This window comes from Sciurus carolinensis, chromosome 1 (assembly GCF_902686445.1).
Source record: "Sciurus carolinensis chromosome 1, mSciCar1.2, whole genome shotgun sequence".
NCBI lineage: Eukaryota > Metazoa > Chordata > Mammalia > Rodentia > Sciuridae > Sciurus > Sciurus carolinensis.
In genome coordinates, this window is record NC_062213.1 from 99,026,714 (window position 1) to 99,042,377 (window position 15,664).

At 35.9% G+C, this 15,664-nt stretch overlaps 1 protein-coding gene across 6 annotated transcripts in view; it reads right to left on the bottom strand.

Annotated features, from left to right (window-relative positions):
• The window catches only part of Rprd2 (regulation of nuclear pre-mRNA domain containing 2), a 91,204-nt gene that overhangs the window by 42,644 nt on the left and 32,896 nt on the right, over positions 1-15,664 (bottom strand). For all 6 annotated transcript variants that reach the window (XM_047527603.1, XM_047527595.1, XM_047527641.1 and 3 more), the window contains exon 2: positions 1,706-1,835. In XM_047527603.1, coding sequence (XP_047383559.1) covers positions 1,706-1,835 — 130 coding nt within the window. The remainder of the gene's footprint in view (positions 1-1,705; positions 1,836-15,664) is intronic.

The following is a 15,664-nucleotide window of genomic DNA, read 5'->3' on the forward strand; positions in this document are numbered from 1 at the left end:
AGCATTTTGTATATTATTTGGTCAATTAGGAGTATTTAACAAATGGTAGGTGTTATTTTTACGTACTTCTGATGTGTGCATAAATCAAGTTCAAGTATTAATCCAATCAAGTGGGACCATATTTTATTCTTTTGTAATACTGATGTAGACATTTCAAGTTACTCCAAAGAAGGAATAAGGTTCATCCAGTTCAGAATGTGTTAATACTAACATATGGGTCATTGCTAACAAATGTAAAATTTGTAGAAATATTTAGTTATTCTGATTGTTCCACGTAAGTGTTTATTCTGTAGTTAAGAAAGTATCTCTTAGTGGGGCGCGGTGGCTCATGCCTGTAATCCCAGCAGCTAGGGAGGCTGAGGCAGAAAGATCACAAGTTTGAAATCAGTCTCAGCAACTCAGTGAGGCCCTAAGCAACTCAGTGGGACCATAAAAAAAAAAAAAAAAAAAAAAATTACAAACATAGATGTAGCACAAAGAAAACTCAATTAATACAGGGCAAAAAGATCACATATAAGATCGTACTACATATACCAGAATTCCCCAAATGTAAGGATGTTTAAAAGATCTTAAAAAAAAAGTGCCCATGAATGATTAGTAAATGCTGCTTTGAAATTAGCATTGTGAAGTCCCCCAAAGAAATGAAATTACTGATACAGTAATGTGCATACTGAATCTTCAGGACAGGAAAGTTAGTATGGATCATTCTCCAAACTTATTTGAGCATAGAGTCCTTCTTTCTCTGACCATTTTACAGTACACTGTAGGAAATGCTGGATAAAAATTTTGCTAAGAATGAAATAAATCAATATGATATTGGGAATAAGTTATCTTTAATTACATTTCTCTTTAATTACATAGATTTTGCTGGACACAGGAAGTGTATACCGGTAATCCCAGCAACTTGGGAGCCTGAGGCAGGAGGATCACAAGCTCGATGACAGCTTGGGCATCTTAAGAGAGACCCTATCTCAAAAAATTTAAAAAGGGCTAAGGTGTAGCTTGGTGGTAGAGCACCACTAGTTTCAATCCCTAGTACTACAATAAACAAACAAATATTTTGAAAAGGATTTGGAATGTAGTTCAGTGGTCAAGTACCCTTGGGTTCAATCACTAGTAACACAAACAAATTCAAATATCATGGGGGGAGAGTGAGATTTCAGGAATAGGAAGAAGAAATAAAAGGTGTTTAAGAAACAAGAAAAGTTGGGAGGGGGAAGCCTGGGTTTATTAGCTCAGTGGTATGGCACTTGCTAGTTTGCATGAGGTCCTGTTCAATCCCCAGCACCACAACAAACAAACCAGAAACAGTAGTTAGAAAGAAGGATAATAGGATGGTATAATATTTGGTCAAACAAGGGCAGAAAAGATTAACTTTTTAAAAGGGAAGAAATTATTTTTTTTAGTTGTTGATGGACCTTTATTTTATTGATTTATTGGTATGCGGTGCTGAGAATTGAACTGGGTGCCTCACACATGCTAGGCAAGTGCTCTACCACTGAGCAACAACCCCAGCCCAGGAAGAAATTCTTTAGAAGAAGAATGTGTAAATTATCAGAAATGTTACAATGAGTCATTTGGGCAAAATATCTATGGATCTTCAAGTATGCACAACTACCATGGTTCTTGCTAATAGGTGAAAAGGAAAACTAAAATCCTGTATTTTCTAAGTTTAGATCCCAAAGTGTAATGGGAATTTACTTACTTCACTAGAGCAGCTGCTTCAGGAAGTACATCGGCAAACGATTCACGGAATATGATTGCATTTTTCCGTTTACAGTTCTGTATGACATCATTGGCAAGGTAAAAGAGATTCAAACGGTGGGGATATGCAGCTAGAGATGACAAGAGACAATAAAAAACAAATGAGTCATTTTACACTTAAACTTATTTCAAATACAGTGTTCTCAAATAGTAAGTTTTTTTTTTTTAACACAGATATAAAAGGATGGATGTAACTGCATGGATGGAAGGATGAATAAACTGACAAATGATCTAATCGATCTGTTTACTGAATGTACTAAAAATCTTGACTGCTTCAGGTTACGTTTCTGCTTAAGGTACTCAAGCAGATTTTTCTTCCACTTTATACACATTTAGTGCTAAAGAACCCCATTAACTCTAGAGAAGCTAAAAAAAAACAAAAAAAACAAAAAAACTGTTTTCCCAAACATCTGGGAAGACAAAAAAATTGAGTTAAATAAACTGAACTTGTTTCAGCAACATAAAGGTTAGAAGAAAGAACATGGGCTTTGTAATCTAATCAGGATGTTAACTGTATGCCAGGCAGGGTGGCACATGTCTGTAATCCCAGCAACTCAGGTGGCTAAGGCAGGAGAATCACAAGTTTGAGGCCAGCCTAGGCAATGCAGTGAGACCCTGAATCAAAATAAAAAATTAAAATACTGCTTAGGCATACCCAAGTCTTACCACCTACTGGAAAGTAAGCTCTACTTTCATTGCTAGGGGAATCCTGGGAAATGATTTGAATCTAGACATACCTAAGTTAAGCTTTTCAAAGGTCTGTGACAAGGCAAAATCTTCTTTTTTGAGATAGGTTCTAGAGGCATATGCCACTGGGTTCAGTTAAACTAATTAGCTAGAATCTTGAGCAAAACCACCCAAGTTTCAATAGCATGCTGGGAATTTCAATATTCATATGGATCATCCATCACGTTTTTCTAGTTTCTCAGGTTCCTTGATCTCAAATTCAGTGACCTCTAAGAACTAGCCCTTTGTACATTTTAAATTTCCTTCTGATCACACCCTCCCACTTCTATTATACTTTTTCTTCAATTTCATCAAGATCTCACTTTTTTATTTTCTCTAACTCCTATCTCTTCTAGTATCAATTCTATCAATTCCTGTGAATTTGATTATTTAAACCATTCTTTCACCCAAATTCTCATTTTCTTTCCCTTCTCCCCCTAAATTAGCCTTGTCATGTATGCTCATTAAATCCTAAATTTGGATTAATCTAACTGAATGTCTTTATTGTATCTTTATTTCTGTTATTTGCTTCTACTGACGAAAAATCATACCAAAAAGATTGAAGCCATATACACTCGCAGTCTCCTTCTTCAATTGGTTCCTCACTGTTAGAATCCTTCCACTATGTCCTTAATTAGCATCCTTTCGTCTTTTCATATGCAGTAAGAGGTATTTCACATTTATACCACTTATCAAACCCTATCTTACTATCTAACCCTTCTAGCTCTCAGGAGATGAGCTTATAAGCTATTTCACAGGAAAAGCAGAAATAATTAGGTGGGAATCATCTTCTCTCAAAAAATATACAGTAGTCCCCCATTATCCAAGGGAATTCCAAGATCCCTAGATCCCTAAAAACCACCATATATGGTGTGCTCTTTGACTTACGAAGGGGTTACATCATAAGTTTAAAAATACTGTAAGTTGAAAATGCATTTGCTACACCAAATGAACCCAGTATGGCATAGTTTAGAAACAGTACACTATAGATCTGAGATCCAAGATGGCAGATTAGAGGGAGGCTGTGTTCCCTGTCGCTCCGTAGCCTGGGTTTCAAGCAGAGGAAATCTGTTTCTCTATGACATGGATCCCCAGCTGTTTACCCCATTTGTGTACCTCTTATCACCTGCAGTCTGCCAGCATATTGACTACCTTTTGAGTACAGATTGCTCACTGACTGTCGCCTATCACTCGCCATTTGCCTGCCTCTTGCCTGCCCATCGCCTGCTTTTCACCTACCCAACACCCACCGAGGGAGGTCCACCTGCCCATCATTGGCTGGTAGCCTACAGACCACCAGCAGATCACCAGCTGCCTGCTGTTTCCTGGAAGTACACTGTCACAGTACCCACAGGTTTGGTTACAAGTGGCTGCCACCATTTCGGGACAATAGCCAGGACCTGCAGGATGCCTCAGACTGACTCACTATGCCCCACCTCCAGAACCGTTGGCCCAACCAACTAGACACAGTGCCCATGCCCCGTGCTGCAGGTCCCCATATGTTAACACGTTTGGAAGCCAGTATAGCCATCTTGGATTATCCTGGAAGTGGTAGCTGCCATTTTTACGTGGGGCCAATCCCATCCTGAGATGCCTGCTGGAGACTGGAAGCTCATTTTCAGGTACCTCTCATGCAACAGGCTACTGAAGACTGGGACGTTTGAACAGAATATGACTGTTACAGTGTAGTTTTTTTTTTTCCCTCCTCTTTAAAAATTTTTAAGTTTTGCTTTCTTTATTTTTCTCACTCTATTTACATCCTTCATCCTTCCCCAACCTCTTTGTCTCCCATCAGAAATTATAGACCCCACTGCAAATCTATTTGTTATACTGAATATAATAATTGGACTCATCCTGTTTATTAAAACAATATTGTTAATGTCTTCCTAGGGGTTATTTGCTTTAGAGCTGCATATTGTCTATACTGGGTGCTGCTAATACTGATCTCCCCCTATAGTGGGGAAGTGGGGAAACTGCAATACCCCAGATCTGTACTGCTAGAGGGGAAGATACAAAAAAAAAAAAACAAGAAAAAACAAGGGAAGAATGTTCCAAACAAACCAAGATTCTATATTAATAGAATCCAATGACAGTATGGTAGAAGAAATATCAGAAAAGGAGATCAGAGTATACTTAGCTAAAATAATTCACGAAGCAAAGGCTGAGATAACAAATGAGAACAAATACAGGCAATGAACAAACACTCTAAGAAACAGTTCAAAGAGTAACTACGGGAAGCTCAAGATCATTTCAAAAAAGAGAGAGATTCTGAAAACAACAACAACAACAACAAAAACCAGAAATCCTTGAAATGAAGGAAACAATAAACCAAATAAAAAAGTTCAATGGAAAGCATCACCAAAAGACTAATCACTTGGAAGATGGAACCTCAGACAATTAAGACAAAATATTTAATCTTGAAAATAAAGTTGCCCAAACAGAGAAGATGGTAAGAAATCATGAATAAAACCTCCAAGAACTATGGGACATCATGAAAAGACCAAATTTAAGAATTATCAGGATTGAGGAAGGCACACCAAAGGAATGAAGAACCTATTCAATGAAATAATCTCAGAAAATTTCCCAAATCTGAAGAACGAAATGGAAAAATCAAGAGGCTTACAGAACACCAAATGCACAAAATTATAACAGATCCACACCAAGGCACATTATAATGAAAATGCCTAACATTCAAAATAAAGATAGAATTTTGAAGGCTGTGAGAGAAAAGCATCAGATTACATACAGGGGGAAACCAAAACAGGTATCATCAGATTTCTCAGTCCAGACTCTAATTAAAAGTTGGAAGGGCCTGGAACAACATATTTCAAGCTCTGAAAGAATATGGTTGTCAACCAAGAATCTTATACCCATCAAAACTAACCTTCAAATTTGAAGACAAAATCCTTCCATAATAAACAAAAGTTAAAAGAATTTACAAATAGAAAGCCTGCGCTACAGAATATTCTCAGTAAAATATTCATGGTGGGGGGGATGAAAAACAACAATGTAGGTCAGCAAACGGAGGAACTTCCCTAAAGGAAAAACCAATCAACGGAGAAATGAAGTCAAGTTAAAAACCAAAAATAAGTCAAAATGACTGGGAATACAAATCGTATCACAATAATAACCCTGAATGTTAATGACCTAAACTCATCAATCAAAAGACATAGACTGGCAGATTGGATTAAAAAGAAAGACCCAACAATATGCTGCCTTCAAGAGACTCATCTCATAGAAAAAGACAGCCACAGACTAAAGGTGAAAGGATGGGAAAAAAAATACCACACACAAGGACTCAGTAAAAAAGTGGGGGTTTCTATCCTTATATCACATAAAGTGGACTTCAAGACAAAAAGTTAGTTAGAAGGGATTAAAGGAGGACATTTCATACTGCTTAAGGGAACCATAAATCAGGAAGACATAATGATCATAAATATTTATGCCCCAAACAATGGTGCATCCATGTACGTCAAACAAATCCTTCTCAATTCCAGAAATCAAATAGACCACAACACAGTAATTCTGGGTGAATTTAACACAATACATGAGAAAATGCTTTCCCCTTCAGAGTTCTATCAATACAGTATGTTCGCTAACTTTGGATTTTTGCCAATGGAGAGAGAGAAAAACGGTCTTTCATTCAAAGTTTTAATTTACATTTCTTTTTTAATTAGTGAAGTTAACTATCTAGTTTATTAATAGCAAATTTTATTTCCTTTTTATGTTTTGAAAGGGTTATGATTTTGTCAATTTACATGTTAGGAAGGATAGTTCTTTGTGATACGAGCTGTAAATATCTCCCTTAGATGTCTTTTTTTAAAGTTTGTTTATGGGGCTGGGTCTGTAGCTCAGTGGCATGATGCTTGCCTAGTACGTGTGAGGTACTGGGTTTGATCCTTAGCAGCACCACATAAAAATAAACAAAATAAAAGTATTCTTAAAAAAAAAAAAAGGTGGGGAAAGAAAGAAATACAGTCTTAATTCTAGATTGTCAAGTACCCAGTTAAAATTAAGAATATTTATTACTGCCAGTTGCGGTAGCTCACACCTGTAATCCCACTGGCTCTAGAGGCTGAGGCAGGAGGATCGTGAGTTCAGAGCCAGCCTCAGCAATTTAGCAAGGCCCTGAGCAATTCAGTGAGACCTTGTCTCCAAATAAAATATAAAAAGGGCTGGTGATGTGGCTCAGTGGTTAAGCACCCTGAGTTCAATCCCTGGTTCCCCCCCCCCCCAAAAAAAAGGTTTGTTTATGATACTTCTTTGTATAAAAAATTGATTTTGGGGCTGGGGAGATAGCTCAGTCGGTAGAGTGCTTGCCTTGCAAACACAAAGCCCTGGGTTTGATCCCCAGAGTCACAAAAAAAAAAAAAAAAAAAAAAAATTTGATTTTATGTAACAGAAAGTACCAGAGTAATAATTTATGACTTGGGGAGTTTGGGTCATGAAAAGTTAGATAGTTCTTGCTAACTACAGATTTGTAACGAAAAAAATTTCAAGTTTTCTTCTTCTTAATAGTTGTGTTATTTAAAAAATGTCTTTGGTACATATGGACTTTATCATGGTATGGCAGGGATATTACTTTAAATTTCCCTATAACATTTATTGACTACTTTTTCCCAGTGATTTGAGATGATGTCATCTTTATACATTCAATTTCTATACATACCTGAGTATACTTACTTCTGGGTATTCTGTTTTGTTAATAGACCAGTATGATACTCTTAAATTATTTAGGCTTTTAAAAATGCCTTAATGCGGGCTGGGGATATAGCTCAGTTGGTAGAGTGCTTGCCTTGCAAGCACAAGGCCCTGGGTTCAATCCCCAGCACCGCAAAAAAAAAAAAAAAAAGGCCTTAATGTGTTTTAGTGCTGGTCCCACTTCTATGTTTATTTATTTTGTTCCCTAAATTTAGCATCAGGTGATAAAGCTTAAAACTTAAGTTTTCATTAAGATTTAAATTTATAAATTAATTTACACAGTAATATGGTCCTTCTATTTGTAGATAGGCTATATATTTTTGCTGTCAGTGATATTTTAATTTTTGTTATTAATAGGTCTCACTTTTTTATTGATATTAATATTATATTAATATTATATAATATGTATTATAATATATATAATATATAAATATATATTAATATAAGTATATTAATATATTTTTGTTACTGTTAAATATGAAATATTTTCTTCTACTAAATATTCCAAAAGATTGTTTGACTATATGTAAACTATTTTTGTATGTTGATTTTGTACTTGGTAATCTAATATAGCTATCTTACTGTTTGTAGTAACTGTTAATAAAATATCTTGAATCTTAAAAAAAAAAAGTACACTATAGACGGATCAGTTGTTTACCTCATGATCACATGACCTTTCCTTAGCAAGTTGTGGTTTGCTGCTGCCACCCAGTATTACAAGAGTACTATTCAGCACAGTGCTAGCACATGAAGAAATAAAAATCCAAAATTTGAAATATAGTTTCTACTGTGTATCAATTCTGCACCACTGTAAAGTTGGAAATTTTTACCTTGAACCACCTTAAGTTAGGGACTGTTTACAATAGTTTGTTTTGGCACTAGGGCCTTGTATATGCTAAGCAAGTGCTCCACCACTGAGCTCCACTACCAGAACCTATGCTTTTTCTTACATGTAACAAACTTTGTGCCTACTCCATCTGAACTAAGCACTTACCATGTACTGTGATCATAATTTTGGCAGGTAACTTTTGGGATATGACAGCAAAATTCAGCACAAATTTATTTCTACTTCACAATTTTACAGACGACTCCTTACAACTCAGCAACTTCGGAACACTGTTTTTTTTTCCTCTTTATTAAATAGATAGATGTTTTCACTTAACTAATTTGGTCCTACCACTGCATGTGTGGAAAACCTATAAAATCTCTGTACCTATGTTACTGCAAGATTCACAGAATTGAAAAATTGGGACTCCAGGGATTTAAAGGAAGTACTTTATGCATCTCTTTGGCATATCCAAATTTCCAATATTATTACTCCTGCATTTTGAGGTCATTATTAAGTAAAATAAAGGATACTTGAACATAAGCACTGTAATACTGAGACAGGTAACAGATAAATCAACAAAGCTACTAAGTGACTCATATGTTTGTAGCAAATACAGCATGGATATGCTGGACAAAGGGATGATTCATATCCCAGGCTGGAATGTGAAAGTTCATCCCCTGTTATTTATTTCTGAAATTTTTCCATTTAGCATTTCTAGATTGGTTGATCAAAGGTAAATGAAACTGCAGAAAGGCAAAACACAGATAAGGAGAGAATACTGAATCCATATTTAAACTTATCCAGATAAAATTACCTAGTGGAAAGTGTCATTTCTCTTATTAAAAAGTAATCCCTCCACCACGTACTATTTCCTAGTCCCTCTTTTCTCCTTGGGAACCTTATGCTCCACTAACTTCTAGTTTCTTACATTTTAAGTTATATGTTATTTATATATTTACATTGTATTCCTTCTGATTCTCAACATATTTATATGCATATCTCTTCCATCTTAAACAAGCATTCTTGAAACTACCTTAGGTTCTCCCTAGTGTCATCCCTAGCTTTCCTTAAGATCTTTCAGATTAAAGAATATGAATGAATTTTGTACACTCACGGTTTCTACTTTAACTCCCATTAACTTCCTAATTATAGGAATTATCTTTTTTTTTCTTTTGCACTTAAAATACACAATTTACCATGAAAAGAATTTTATATAGGTTGTTCTTTTATTTATGTAGCCAATACTCCATTCAAACACAAATGCCAAGCTTTCCAATAAATTCCAATTTCTTAAACTCAATGGAGATTTTTATTGTTTTGGATTTCTGGTACTGGGGATTCAACCCCGGGGTGCTTACCCACTGAGCCACATGCGCAGTCCTTTTTTTATTTTGAGACAGTGTCTTGCTAAGTTTTAGGGCTTCACTAAATTGCTGAGGATGGCTTTGAATCTGTGATCCTCCTGTCTCAGTCACTGTGACTGGTGACATTTTCTTTTTTTTTTTTTTTACCTACCTTAATTTTATTTATTTATTTTTATGTGGTGCTGAGGATTGAACCTAGTGCCTCACACGTGCTAGGCAAGCAATCTATCACTGAGCTATAACCCCAGTCCCTGGAAAGATTTTTAAAAATATTATTTCTTTGCGGTTTTTGCACATAGAATAATCTGTCTCAGAATTTTTCCTTTGCAGCCAGGTGTGGTGGCACATGCCTAGAACCCCAGTGGTTCAGGAGGCTGAAGCAGGAGGATTCTGAGTTCAAAGCCAGTCTCAGCAACTTAGCAAGGCCCTAAGTAACTCAGCAAGACCCTGTCTCTAAATAAATTATTTTAAAAAGAGCTGGGGGGCTGGGGATTGTGGCTCAGTAGTATGGCATTTGCCTGGCATGTGTGAGGCCCTAGGTTTGATCCTCAGCACCGCATATAAATAAATAAATAAAATAAAGGTCCACTGACAACTAAAAAACATATTAAAAAACAAAAGAGCTGGGGATGTATATGGTTCTGTGGTTAACCCTGGGTTCAATCTCTGGTACCAAGAATTAAAAAAAAAAAAAAAAAAAAAAAATTTTCTCCTTTGACTTCTGTTATAACCACTCTCCTAGGTTTCTTCCTATCTTTCTGGTTCCTCCTCCACAATCAAATATAGTAGGAATCTGCCTCTGATCATACTCTTTCAAATGTTTTTGTTCCCAGGGTTCTTGCCTGAATACTCTTCTCTGTTTATTCATAGCATATTGTTTTAAACAATATGTATATTCCACTCCTGGTTATGTCACTTATAAACTTTGGAGTTTTATATATTAATTCTATATGTCACTTTCCTTCTTTTGTAGAATGCCAGCTTCACAGGATTGTTTTATAAGATGGAACAAAACATAAAACATGACTGGGCTTAGTATACAGAATACAAAATGCTATCAGCATAATCATCCATTTCTATTGGCTTTAACTAATATCACCTATGACTCTCATATCTACAGATATCAAGCCTGGATTTCCCTCTCCATTCAGTGTACACATCTCTTCTAAGTCTCTGAGGTTCCCTGAACTTGATATTTCAGTTTATCATCTTCCTCTTCTTCCATCTGTTGCTGCTCTGATACTTAGCTAGAATTTTAGTAATTCTTTTTGATTCCTTCTCCTCCCTACCCTCACTTTTTAATAAATCCCCCAATGCTAGCCCATTTTGTTTCCAATATTTCTCAAACATATGTCCTCTTCTTCTCTTCCTACTACTGCTCTTTATTGAGCTTCATCACTTTTGATCTGGACTAGTACTACAACAGCTTCCTAACAGGTTATCTTACCTCTAAGACTTGATTCCTTTGAATTTATTCTCTATATTGTTGCCAAACTTATCTTCTAATAAATAAATATTAACCAATTATTCCTTATATCAAAACTGTCATTGAGTTCCCAATGCTTATTGAAACAGCAGGAATATCTTAGCCTCCTTTCAAGATCTGTATCTTCTCTTCTCTTCCAGTCTCACTGCTTCCCCTTCAAATTCAGTTTCTTCTTCTTCTTTTTTTTTTTTTTTGGCGGTACTAGGGATCGAACTCAGGGCCTTGTGTTTCCGAGGTAAGCACTCTACCAGCTGAGCTATCTCCCCAGCCCCAGTTTCTTCTTTAATATAATGAATTACCCAAAGTTCCCAGAAACCTTGCTGTTTCCCTCCTCACCTCTTTTCCTTTCCTGCTCAGAATTTTCTTTTTCTAAGATAATCCAGTCTGAATAACTGTTAGTGAATTACAGTCATCTATAGGAAAACATCAAAAATTTTAAATTTGATTCAAGTCAGATTCTGACTGTCCCCATCTTAATTTCTACAACTCCCCAAAGACATCACAAACTGTTTTATTACTAGTCTCCCCAGGGCAAATCTTCTACATTACAGCAGTATGGAAATTCAGGAGGAATAAGGGAAGTTAGTTAGCTAATATATTTGAGAAGATGCCTAAAGGCAAAGAAAGATGAGAAGGTCCATCATATTGCTTCTCAAAACCCTCTGCAACTTGTATCTTGCTTACAGGCGGATCCTCAACTGTAGTCACTCTCTCCCTTAAAGCTCCATCATAGTGAACTATACCTTGTTCTCATCTCCAAACCCCATTCTCCTTTCCTTGTCTTGTTGACTGTTTCAATAAGCTAATTCTTTTGATTTCTTCAGGTCTCAGCTTATATGCTTATAAAGCATCCCCTGACTCCACAAGACTATGCCTTTAGTGCATTCTGTATTTACACCTATCATAGCATTTACCACACTGTGGTGTACTTGTCTGTATCTCCATTATATTATAAACTCCCTTAAGGCTGGGATTCTGTCTTGTTTACTGCCACATCCTCAATAACTAATTCAGTATCTGGTGGGTACCCAATTTAGTAGTTAAATGTTTAATAGGCAGAAAGGCAGGGCAAGAGCATCCCAGAGAACAGGTCATAAGCAAAGGTGTTTAATGTGTCTTTTGTCTCTGAGGAGGCAGACTTAGAGTAGAATTTTATTTTATTTAACAAATATATATATAGTACAAAAAATATATATATATGGTACTTCTATATGCCTGGCACTGTTCTAAAGATGACACAAATATTAACTGATATTCTCACAACACTCTAAGGTTGGTACTATTAACATTCCACTTTAAGAGATGGAATTAAGTAAAATGTCCAAAGCCACAACTATTAAATGGTATAACTGGGATTCAAATCTAAATAGTTTGGCTCTAGAGTCCACACTCTTAACAACTAACTATTTATATTTCTGTCTCACTAGGAAGATTTGCATGGAAAAACACAAAGAAATAGGCAAAGATAATAAATTCTGGTAAGACTTTAGCACCAAACTAAAAAATTTCAGTGTTTATTCTGTGGCCAATAGAAGTTGAATATGTAAGTCAAGAAAAACTTTTGTAGAGGAGAGAATTTTAGAAAAAGCAGCAATTGAGCCAGGTGCAGTGGTGCACTCCTGAAATCCCAGTGCTCAGGAGGCTAGAGGATGTGGCTCGGTGTTTAAGCGCCCCTGGTTTCAATCCTTGGTACCCAAACAAAACAAAACAACCAGCAACTGATTTCAGCATTAGAAATAATTTTAAAAGCTAATAACACCATAAGAAAGCAAAGACAAATCCAGAAGGTGAAATATTCTACAGGACAATTGGCCCAGATTCACTAACAAATTAGTGGCATAAAATGTACTGGACAGATTAAGAGAGATTTAAGGGACAAAGTATTCAGATATAATTAGTGTTTCAACCAATTGTTCGATTACATTTTTAGATCAACCAAAGAATATATATGTGGTCTGGGATTAGAGAAAATGAAAATTTAACTAAATGAAAATGAAAACTGAAAAAGAAAAAACAGTAATTAAGGCAGGCACAGCTGCACGTTTTAAATACCAGCAACTCAGGAGGTTGAGGTAGGAGGATCACAAGTTCAAGGCCAGTCTCAGCAACTTAGTTTGGATCTCAATTGAAAAAAAAAAAAAGGAAGAAAGAAAAGAAGCGGGATGGGGCTGGGGTATAGCTCAATGGTAGAGTGCCCCTGGGTTAAATACTCAGTGCCACAACAAACAAACAAACATCAACAAAACAAAAAACAGTCATTACAGTGATCTCATTTTAGAAAAAAATTAACCCTGTATCTTTATTTATATGAAAAATTATCAGAGAGGAAATGAAACTAAGATTTGTAGTACTGGTTTTCTTTAAGTAATTTATTTTTCCATCCTGAATCTTGGTTATGCACTGCAGATTCAAATATCCAACTGCCCACCCGAAGTATTCGGTTCGATGTCAATAGGCAGTTCAGAGTTAATATATTCAAGACTGACCTTCTGATCTCTTTCTCCAAACCATCTCCTCCAATATTCTTCTCCATTTCAGTAAATTTTGTTCTAGTGGCTTCAGTCAAAAATCTTGAGTCATCCCAGTCTCCTCTCACACTCCATATGAGAAGCTCTCACTAATCTCACTAATGCTACCTTTGAAAGGCAGACAGACTTTCAAAGTTACAAACATGAAAAGACCAGAATAAACCTATGGTGTTGGATTATAATTGAAAGTCCTGATATAAATGCAGTTATATACAGAAAACATGCAAGTAAAAGAACATGTGCATTTACATGTGTGCGCACAACTATTTTCCAGAAGTTTCCACTGAAAAGGTCAAGAAGCGATGACATTCTAGTATCAATGAACACCTGTATTACCTAGATTTTGGTTTCTAAGAGGGACCAGGGATTCTTGGTGAAAACACTCTAGGTCAGGAGAGAAAATACAAGCTCTGCTTGAAAAATCTTGTACCAGAAAGTAAAACAAGCATTCAAACAGTGATGTCAAAAGAATATTACGAATGAGCTGGGTACACTGGGTCATACCTACAATCCCAGAGACTCAGAAGGCTGAGGCATGAGGATCTTAAGTTTCAGGCCAGCTTCAGCAAATTAATAAGACCCTGTCTTAAAAAAAGAAAAGAAAAGAAACAGGCACTAGCTTGAAGGGTTCCTACTGACCAAATCTATGACAAGTGTCAAAATAAATAATAGTAAAGGATTATAAATCTCTGAATAAAACAGGAATCCATGAATACATACTGATATAAATACATACGTAAGTAAGTGAGGGGGGGGCGGAGAAAAGCCGGTTTTATGATCAAATGCCAACTAACAAATGTAGTAGGACTGATGAACATTAAAAATTAGTATTTGGTAACCATTACAAAAAAAGTGACTCAAGTAACAATTGTTAATGGATGTTGAAACAAGTAAGTTTAATGAGGACAAGGATAGTTATGGTGTCTCAAACTATTTTACCATAAAATTCTCATTGGCTTTAGAGTGGAGAAACATAAGCAAATATCATCTTAACCAAGTAATAAAAGTTAACATCATTATTAATGGGATTTATTGATATTATATTCCTCTTGCATGCTAACAAGTTCTCTAGTAAGCTTCATCCCCAGACCTTTTTATTTTTATTTTGAGATAGGGTCTTGCCAAATTGCCAAGGTTGGCCTTGAACTTGTGAGTCTCCTGCCCTCAGTCTCCTGAGTACCTGGAATTACAGGCGTATACACAAGTGTGGCTACAAAAATGTTATGAAAAGTTGATTATGGCCAGATGTGGTGGGACATGCCTGTAATTTCAGTGGCCTGGGAGGCTGAGGCAGGAGGACTGAAAGTTCAAAGCTAGTCTCAGCAATTTAGCAAGGCCTGAAGCAATTTAATTAAAGCCTGTCTCAAAATAAAAAATAAAAAGGGCTGGGGATGTAGCTCAGTGGTTAAATACCACTGGATTCAATCCCCTGGTACCAAAAAAAAAAAGTTGATTATGACCAAAATGCTTCATGTATTACTCAAATGTTAACTGTCAGTTCATGGATTTAAAAAAACTGCTCATTATCCCTTCCAACTTAAATGGCCTTATACTTCTCCCTCCATTTATTTGTTTTCTCATCTCAAAATCCAAGTTAAATTCTTGGTCCTCAATGAAAGCTCTGGAAAACACTTGCTTTAAACTTATACTAACTACTCTTATGTTTAATGTCATGCATCATTTTATACATTAGTTTTTTCTTGCCAGACTGTAAACTCTTTCAAATCAGATTATCTTTTGTTTCATTTCTATCTCCCATAATGCTAAACACAATTAGTCTTTTTATACTGGGACTGAACTCAGGGGGGCTTATCACTGAGCTATATCCCCAACCCTTTTTTGTATTTTATTTAGATTCAGGGCCTTGATAAGGTGCTGAGGTTGGCTTTGAACCATGATCCTCCTGCCTTAGCCTCCCAAACTGCTGGGATTATAAGTGTATGCCACCATGCCCGGCACAAACTAGCCTTTCAATATATATCTGTTGACTGCCCATCTGCCTAAGTCTAAGAAGTAAAAAAGAAAAAGAAAGAAAGAAAGAAAGAAAAGAAAAGAAAGAAAGAAGGAAAAGAAAAGAGAAAGAAAGAAAAGAAAGGAAAAAAGGGAAAAAAAATCCCTTTTCATCTTCAATTAGTCTTATTAGCACAACTATTATTCACATTGATGAAGAAAAATATTAATGTGGCTGATACAAACAAAATAATTCCTAAAACATTTTCATTGTGGATTTAGAATGTATGATATTAATGCTTTTACTAATTACTTG